At 43.4% G+C, this 9,151-nt stretch overlaps 1 protein-coding gene across 7 annotated transcripts; it reads left to right on the top strand.

Moving 5' to 3' along the window:
- The first annotated feature begins 600 nt into the window (after positions 1-600).
- cnot2 (CCR4-NOT transcription complex, subunit 2) lies at positions 601-8,385 on the top strand. Of its 7 annotated transcripts, none has more exons than XM_024390828.2 (15): positions 601-624; positions 1,162-1,284; positions 1,662-1,734; positions 2,034-2,181; positions 2,412-2,597; positions 2,750-2,829; positions 4,341-4,466; positions 4,861-4,985; positions 5,249-5,366; positions 5,534-5,690; positions 5,816-5,877; positions 5,954-6,003; positions 6,128-6,228; positions 6,518-6,662; positions 7,000-8,385. In XM_024390828.2, the coding sequence occupies exons 1-15, from the start codon at positions 616-618 to the stop codon at positions 7,084-7,086; spliced, it is 1,590 nt and encodes a 529-aa protein (XP_024246596.1). In that variant the 5' UTR covers positions 601-615; the 3' UTR covers positions 7,087-8,385. The 7 variants fall into 7 exon arrangements, with proteins under 7 accessions (XP_024246596.1, XP_024246540.2, XP_024246410.1 ...); XM_024390772.2 differs by having other exon boundaries at positions 4,320-4,466; positions 4,828-4,985; positions 6,518-6,668; XM_024390642.2 differs by having other exon boundaries at positions 1,162-1,341; positions 4,828-4,985; positions 6,518-6,668.
- Positions 8,386-9,151: the final 766 nt, after the last annotated feature.

The following is a 9,151-nucleotide window of genomic DNA, read 5'->3' as shown; positions in this document are numbered from 1 at the left end:
AGGATTCTCGATTGTGGAATACTGAATACACAGCCATCTTGGATCTAGCTACGAGGAGACGGGAAATTAATGCGGTGAGGTTTTTACAGTATTTTTCCCTCAAATATAAACCCATTTGGTCCGACTCGGATCGTCACATCACAACACATTCATCTTTTTTGTCCTTGTCATTCGGTTTCGTGTGTTTTGGACCGGGTTGGCAGATTTGAATTCGAAAAGTATTCTGCGCTCTGTTTTTGTCTGTGGCTCCTAGCGTAAATTGAGACCGAAAGGTACTGGGAACTGGATAGGAGAAACAACAGGCCCAACCTGCACATCGCTACCTATAGGCAAGCAGACTGCCTGACAAGGGTTGTTGAATTGGAGGGATTTAGCTAGCTAACGTTAGTCTAGTGATGCTTGTTGTTGAACTAACTGTTATTATAACTAATCAGACTCGCGCTGTATTGTTAGTTAACGTTAGCCACAAAATGCTTTACGGAAAGTTTGGTGTAGAGAATAATAACTGAACCTTATAGTGTCACCTGAGCAGAAGCTTGTTGAATTGTTCTGAGGCAACGCTGCAGGGATGGACACAGTTTTTGTATGTTGACCAATGCATTTTCACACACCAGCATGATAACAGTGAGTGGAAAATCAACAACACTATAAACGCGATTGTAAATTTGTTTTGTAAGGCACACTGTATGCACCAGTACTTGACTTGGGCAGGAGCTCAGTGGAGCTGAGTAACCAGCACCTCAGATTGTCTACTGCTTGAGCTCCTGTTCTTCTTATACTGTAGTACATTACCTCTCAACTATTGTGGAGCTCCTGCACCTAAATTTAAACAGTACCGGCACCCAAAAGGAGTACTGGAACCTATTTAATTCCAAGTCAAGCATTGGTATGCACACATTGCGCAAGGTGTGGGCGTGTTGTCTGGTAGTGAGATGTGATGTCGGACCAGTTGAAACTGAATGTGTAGTAAACCATAGTCATAGGACTAACACTACTGCGTAGCTTGTGTGTTTCTCTCATGTCCTGACCATGATCGTTTTTTAAATCTGATATGAACAGTGTGGACAGTGGATCCAGACATGCTGGTCGACAGTCTCAATTTCTATGGACTGTTGAGGAATTGAGATATTTAAACCTGTTCCTTCTTTCCACTCTCTGCAGGTGACAAACGGCATGTTCAGTGCTACGAGAAAGAAGTTTGTAGAGGGGGTGGAAAGTGACTACCCTGATGAGAACATGTACTACAGCCAGCCGTCCATGTACCCACATCGGTCGGACAAAGACGTAAGTGCTCTGTCTGCTCGATCGCACATCCCTACTACAGCTCCCTTTGAACTTGAAGTAAGTAAATTGTTTTCACGTCCTTCTATAATGTAAATCTGTTTATGGTTATTTTTCATATTTAGGGAAATTTAGACTACACCATCATCCTATATGACTATAACTTGTCTTGGCATTGATGTTGTTATTATTATTATCCTTTAAATTGAATACCCCAATTACAGTGTAATACCAATGTAATGTGATTTGTAAATAATGATATACGAACTGCCCTAATGTGCAATTATGTGTTATTGATAAAGGTATTGTCATCTGTTGGTATTCTTGTTTCCAGTCCTTCCCTCTCACTTTGTGGTTTATCTCTCTCCTTGTCCTCCTAGATGCTCTCGTCTCCCTCACCGTCGTCATCAGGTCAACTATCCCAGCTTGGGGCCAGTTTATATGGCCCACAGAGTAAGCTGGCTGCATCTGTTCATTTACATTTCTGTCTGTGGTTTTCAGGGTCTTTTCTACTAAGGCTGTAATACATTTTGGTCTGTAACAATTTTGTAGTCAAGTCATACCTGGAGCTATTTGATCAATTTAGAATAATTACCCTGTAAATGTACCCGATTTAAATATAGCCAATTCAAAACAGACTTCAACACTTCTTGTTGATCTCAAAATATCGCTATGAGAAATATCCAACATTTTGGTCACTTTGGAATTTGATAAGAGTCCCATATTGACTGTTTCTATTTCTCCTGTTGCAGGTGCACTAGGCTTCTCGATAAGGGGCATGGGCAACAACACGCCTCAGTTAAACCGCAGCTTAACGCAAGGCACTCCGCTACCGAGCCATATCACCCCCACCACTGGGGTACCCACCATGTCCCTCCATACCCCACCCTCGCCAAGCAGGTGTGTGTAAGATGGAGATGCTGGAGAAAGAGGTTCTTGAGACCGAGAGACCACATAAGTCAATGTGTTTAAATGCCATGGAATCATTATTCTGCTGTTAGTTAGCTGTTCAGTTCAGTAGTTCCAGAGCAGGACAGGACATTATTAGTAAAAAATAATCACCTGGCTTCATATCAAGCCATTCTGTTCACCCATTAGTCTAACTCTAACCTGTGATGTCTCCTCCACAGGGGGATCCTGCCGATGAACTCGAGGAACATGCTGAACCACTCCCAGGTGGGCCAGGGCATCGGGATGGGCGGCGGCAGGACCAACAGCATGGGCAGCTCAGGGCTGGGTAGCCCCAACCGCAGCCCCCCCAGCATTATCTGTATGCCCAAACAGCAGCCTGCACGGCAGCCCTTCACCATCAACAGGTACAGTCACACAGTCTGGCTGGCAATACAACTGAAAGATCTGCTGTTCTCAACTCTCTGTTTAAATGTCTAAATCATCAATCGTTTTTTGTAATGATTGAATATGAAGGTGATCCAGTTGGAGGCTAAAATTCTCCTCTGTATTTTTGTAGCATGTCGGGATTCGGGATGAACCGGAACCAGGCGTTTGGAATGAACAACTCGTTATCAAGCAACATCTTCAATGGCACAGGTTAGTTGTGTGTCTCTTCAAAATAACCAGCTATCTGATGTAGAGGTCGACCGATTATGATTTTTCAACGCCGGTATCGATTATTGGAGGACTAAAAAAGCCGATGCCGATTAATCGGCCAATTTATTTTTATTTTTTTACTTAATTTATTTGTGATAATGACAATTACAACAATACTGAATGAACACTTATTTTAACTTAATATAATACATCAATAAAATCAATTTAGCCTCAAATAAATAATGAAACATGTTCAATTTGTTTTAAATAATGCAAAAACAAAGTGTTGAAGAAAGTAAAAGTGCAATATGTGCTATGTAAGAAAGCTAACGTTTAAGTTCCTTGCTCAGAACATGAGAACATATGAAAGCTGGTGGTTCCTTTTAACATGAGTATTCAATATTCTCAGGTAAGAAGTTTTAGGTTGTAGTTATTATAGGACTATTTCCCTCTATACCATTTGTATTTCATTAACCTTTGACTATTGGATGTTCTTATAGGCACTTTAGTATTGCCAGTGTAACAGTATAGCTTCTGTCCCTCTCCCGCTCCTCCCTGGGCTCGAACCAGGAACACAACGACAGCCACCCTCAAAGCAGCGTTACCCATGCAGAGCAAGGGAAACAACCACAGGCTCAGAGCAAGTGATGTTTGAAACGCTATTAGCGCACGCTAACTAGCTAGCCATTTCACTTCGGTTACACCAGCCTCATCTCGAGAGTTGATAGGCTTGAAGTCATAAACAGCGCAAAGCTTGAAGCACAACGAAGAGCTGCTGGCAAAATGCAAAGAAAGTGCTGTTTGAATGAATGTTTACGCGCCTGCTTCTGCCTACCACCGCTGCCAGATACTTAGATACTTGTATGCTTGTATGCTCAGTCAGATTATATGCAACGCAGGACACACTAGATAATATCTAGTAATATCATCAACCATGTGTAGTTAACTAGTAATTATGATTGATTGATTATTTTTTATAAGATACGTTTAATGCTAGCTAGAAACTTACCTTGGCTTACTGCATTCGCGTAACAGGCAGTCTCCTTGTGGAGTGCAACGAGAGAGAGGCAGGTCGTTATTGCGTTGGACTAGTTAACTGTAAGGTTGCAAGATTGAATCCCCCGAGCTGACAAGGTGAAAATCTATCGTTCTGCCCCTGAACAAGGCAGTTAACCCACCGTTCCTAGGCCGTCATTGAAAATAAGAATGTGTTCTTAACTGACTTGCCTAGTTAAATAAAGATTAAATAAAGGTGTTAAAAAAAAAAAAACATTGGCCAAATCGGTGTCCAAAAATACAGATTTCCGATTGTTATCGGTCGACCTCTAATCCGATGCTCAGTCTGGCCATCCAATGATGCATCATATTCAGCCCAGTTTACCTGTAGGCTTTATGTCATCAAGTTTTTACAACATCCACTTTACCTATTCATTCACATACTATAAGACACTGTCAGCATGAAGAGTAACACCATTTTAATTTCTTACAAGTCTTTAACCTGCCCCTCACAGACGGCAGTGAAAACGTGACGGGGCTAGACCTGTCTGACTTCCCTGCGTTAGCAGACAGGAGTCGGAGGGAAGGAAGCGCAAACCCAACACCGCTACTCAACCCACTAGCTGGAAGGGCCCCCTATGGTAAGAACTCTGTATAGTGCACTAGTAAGGGTTTATAATAGTGGACTAGACTAGGAGGGCTACCCATTGTAAGGGCTCAGTGTAGTGCACTAGAAAGAAGGGCTCATTGTAATGCACTTGGCTTGGATGCAAAGGGAACTTGGCAATGCACATGTCAAAGTATCACTGACTCGTCATATTACTGTGGGCCAGTCAGCACTGCTAGACACATTCTCAGTGTAAATACTCAGCCCACTTCAGTCTCTCTTCAAATATATACTGTGGCAAATTGTGATGAAGAAAGGGAGAAGGCCTTCTCCAATGGTGTGTGTATATATAACCCGAGGCTAAACTTCTTTCTCATTGTGGTGATTTATTTAAGAAGCCTCTTCTCTTCATCTCATGACCTCATCAGTTGGCATGGTGACGAAGCCATCGAACGAGCCGACGCAGGATTTCTCCATCCACAACGAGGACTTCCCTGCACTGCCTGGTCCCAACTACAAGGACCCCACGTTGAGCAACGATGACAGCAAAACAGTGAGTCAGACAGACAGACAGACAGGCTGCCTTTAGCCTGGTTGTCAGTCTGTTTTCATTGGTCGGTGTCATGCCAAACATGGATAAAGCTGAAATGGACAGGCAACCATACAAGGCCTCCTTATGTTGAGCAACAACAACTACTGCATATTCAAGTCTTTCCCCATATAATTAGTGGAGTGGACATCCTATATTCAAAGCAATGTTCCATGATGTCATGTGGCTTATAGATTATTCATTCATTTGTTTTTTGCTTTGTGCAGAACCTAAACTCTACAGGCAAGAGCACGTCCAGTGCAGACGGTCCTAAGTTCCCCGGAGACAAGACGAGCTCAGCTCAGAACAACAGCCAGAAGAAAGGGATCCAGGTGTTACCTGACGGTGAGCCCACTCAACCAATCACACCTCTCGCTCTCAACCTGGGTACCTCAGTGGATTTTGACATGGTTCCTGCATGACCGTTGGTATGGTCCACATTTGCATTAGCTGTAGGGAATGCTCTACTTGGTTATTATTTTCTCTCACTGTAGATTTTCCCACATCTGTAGGGCGGGTGACGAACATTCCCGGGGGAATGGTGACGGACCAGTTTGGGATGATTGGCTTGCTGACGTTTATCCGAGCAGCGGAGACGGACCCGGGCATGGTGCACTTGGCACTGGGGAGTGACCTCACAACGCTTGGACTCAACCTCAACTCTCCAGAGTAAGATGGTTGCTCTGCCTGAACATTAGGTTGAATGGCTACAGAAGTCAAAATCAATGTTTTGTTAGATGTTTTTATTAATCTTAAGTCTGTTGATAGTAACGTGTCCCCTCCTCTCCTGACAGAAACCTGTACCCCAAGTTTGCCTCCCCCTGGGCATCAGCACCGTGTCGACCTCAAGACATTGGTAAGACATTACCCTGACCACACACACATACCCCACACTAAGCCAGTTGGTGACCCTGGTGCCTCCTATCTTTCAGACTTCCACGTCCCCTCTGAGTACTTAACCAACATCCACATAAGGGACAAGGTAAGTGATAAATCAGTAATCCTCTTTCAAGTGGTATTGATCTTATAATATGGAAGAAAGCACAATGTCATAATTGGATAAACCAAATGATGGTGTTGATAAAGCCATCTCTCCTCTTCCTCAGCTGGCAGCTATTAAACTGGCGCGGTACGGTGAAGACCTGCTGTTCTATCTGTACTACATGAACGGAGGAGACCTGCTACAGCTCCTGGCAGCAGTAGAGCTGTAAGTGCTGTACTATCACTACTGAAGGCACTTTCACGTAGGCACCCTTGAGAGAGGTGTCTTTGAGAGAGGTGTCTTTGAGAGAGGTGTCTTTGAACATGGATCTTATCTAAATAAGACTAGGATTCATTAGCACACCTTAATTCCCAGGATCACCTTATCGGTTTCTTTCAGTAGTTGTTCATAGTTTCTATATGTTGTTATCAAGGAGTTATTTGTGCCTTTTTCTTTACTGACTCACTGTGCGTTAATGGCATCTCTCTCTCCTGCCTGTCTCGTGTTGGTGCAGCTTTAACCGGGATTGGCGGTACCACAAAGAGGAGCGGGTGTGGATCACGCGGGCACCGGGCATGGAGCCCACACTAAAGACCAACACCTATGAGAGGGGGACCTACTATTTCTTTGATTGTCTTAACTGGAGGAAGGTAGCCAAGGTAAAGGTATTGGCTTTAGTATCTGCTACCCTCAATCAATACACTTAACATGAAGAGAAAGTGCTGTGTGTGCTATTCAGATTTACATGTATGTTTTGAGTTGTGAATCTCCTTGGATGGAGTTACGTGCTTGACATCGTAGTTTTTTTTTTTTTAGGGACTTGTAAGTGTTTAACGTTGGTTCAAGATACACTTTTTGTATCTCTTTTACTGGTGATGTCTGTCACTCTGAGTTTTCAGCTCTTGATATTGATGATCAGTATTCTCACTCAGGCAATATAAACTCAACAGGAATCCTCCGTCTCCATTGCTGATTATGTGTTCTCTATCCCTCCAGGAGTTCCACCTGGAGTACGAAAAGCTAGAAGAGAGGCCCCACGTCCCATCTACCTTCAACTACAACCCAGCTCAGCAGGCCTTCTGAGGCCTAGTACAGTCCCAGGGGGACCGCTGTCCCTGCATACCTTCCTCCCAGCCTGAAGAGGATGGTGCGCTGCGGCCCAGGCGTCCATCCTGGTTTTTATTCCTTGAGGATCTGGCTAAAATGACTTCAGAGAAGGCGCTCACCACCGCGTAAGGGTGGGGAAAATTGAGCCCTGCCTTTCCCAAATTATGTGCTGCCCAAACACCTCCACTTGTTCTGTTTTTATTCCTTTCGTTTCATCGTTTTTGTTTTGTTTTTGACCAGGGTCTGTGTTTTGTTTACGTCTCTGAATCAGAAGCCTGTTTGGTCCAAGGTAGGAAAACGGACAATACCGACACACTTTACAGTGACAGAACAAGGGTTATGCCTCATCTCCCCCCCACCCCCCAAGTGTTAAGAACAGAGAAAGGTGGGGAAGGCTAAGCCAACAAGTACCATCCCACACGTGAGAACGAAAGGGCGGAAGAAGTGCAATGTTCATTGTTGCATTATTTAGTAATAAAAGAACACAAAGATTGTTTGTGCTTTTTTTTAAATGTGAAAACACTCCCTCATATTTTGTTTTGGATAGATAAGTAGCCTGTCTACAAATGTCTCTCCACTGCTTTCTCTCCATCTTTCCTCTTGTACATTCCCTCTTTTCTTCTCCACTGGCCCCACATCCCTTTCTTTCCTTCCTTTTGACTGGTATTTTCTGTCTGGCTTCAATATACAAATCAGAGACCGTTTTAGTGAAGTGTTGTTAGATTACCTACCCAGCTTCATTGTTCCAGAGCGAGCAAAACACTTTCCAGTCTTTGTTACGATTTTGTAAACGTGTACATTTTTTAAAAAACATTTTGAACATCACATGAATAAAGATATATATGTACGAATGTGTATATATATGTATGTGTATACATATATATATGGCATCTATTTTGGAGGAAAAAATTGCCCTGCCTTGTACCTCATCTTTAGGAGGTCAGCATGGAGTACAATATGTAGATAAAACAGGACATTTCTGGATCTGCTGGACAGGGCATCATACTCGGCACTGTGGGCACTTACGAAGAAATACAAATTAAAAAGACAAACAAGGAAAGGCCTGATTCTCAGGAAAAACAAGGACATCCACCCCTAAAGTCCAAAGCAAGAGGACAGATGGACACATTTCACTCAAAGCTGTTTAAACAGCAGCCTTTCATAAGAAAAGGAAAAATGAATAATAATTTGAAGGGGAAAAAATCATACAGACCAATCTTGTATTTTCTGACGTTCAAAGCTTCTTTTTAATAAAGCAAAAAAGGCTTTCCTGAACTACTGTTGTCTGGTTTCTGAGGGAAGAGGGGGGGGGGCATTCTTAATGAGAACCAAACACATTTGACACTGAATTTACACTGAGTGTACAACACATTAGGAACACCTTTCTAATATTGAGTTGCACCCCCCATTTGCCCTCAGAACAGTCTCAATTCGTTGGGGCATGGATTCTGCAAGGTGTCGAAAGCATTCCACAGGGAAGCTGGCCCATATCCAATGCGTCCCACAGTTGTGTCAAGTTGGCTGGAAGTCCTTTGGGTGGTGGACCATTCTTAATACACACGGCAAACTGTTGAGCGTGAACAACCCTGCAGATGCAGTTTTTGACACACTCAAACCTGTGTGCCTGGCACATACCCCATTCAAAGGCACTCAAATATTTTGTTTTGCCCATTCACCCTCTGAGTGGCACACACACAGTCCACGTCTAAAGGCTTAACAATCCTGATTTATCCTGTCTCCTCCCCTTCATCTACACTGATTGTAGACACTGAAGTAGATTTAACAAGTGACATTAACATTTACATCATTTAGCAGATGGTCTCATCCAGAGTGCCTTACAGGAGAAATTAGGGTCAACTGCCTTGCTCAAGGGCACATCGACAGCTCAGCGATACAAACCAGCAACCTTGGAGCTACTGGCCCAATGTTCTAACCATTAGACTGCCAAGATCATAGCTTTCACCCGGATTCACCTGGTCAGCCTGTCATGGAAAGTGTTCCTAATGTTTTGTCCACTCAGTGTATACGAAACGATTTACAA

This window comes from Oncorhynchus tshawytscha, linkage group LG01 (genome assembly GCF_018296145.1).
Source record: "Oncorhynchus tshawytscha isolate Ot180627B linkage group LG01, Otsh_v2.0, whole genome shotgun sequence".
NCBI classification, from domain to species: Eukaryota; Metazoa; Chordata; class Actinopteri; order Salmoniformes; family Salmonidae; genus Oncorhynchus; species Oncorhynchus tshawytscha.
This window is presented reverse-complemented; position numbering and strand designations above follow the sequence as displayed.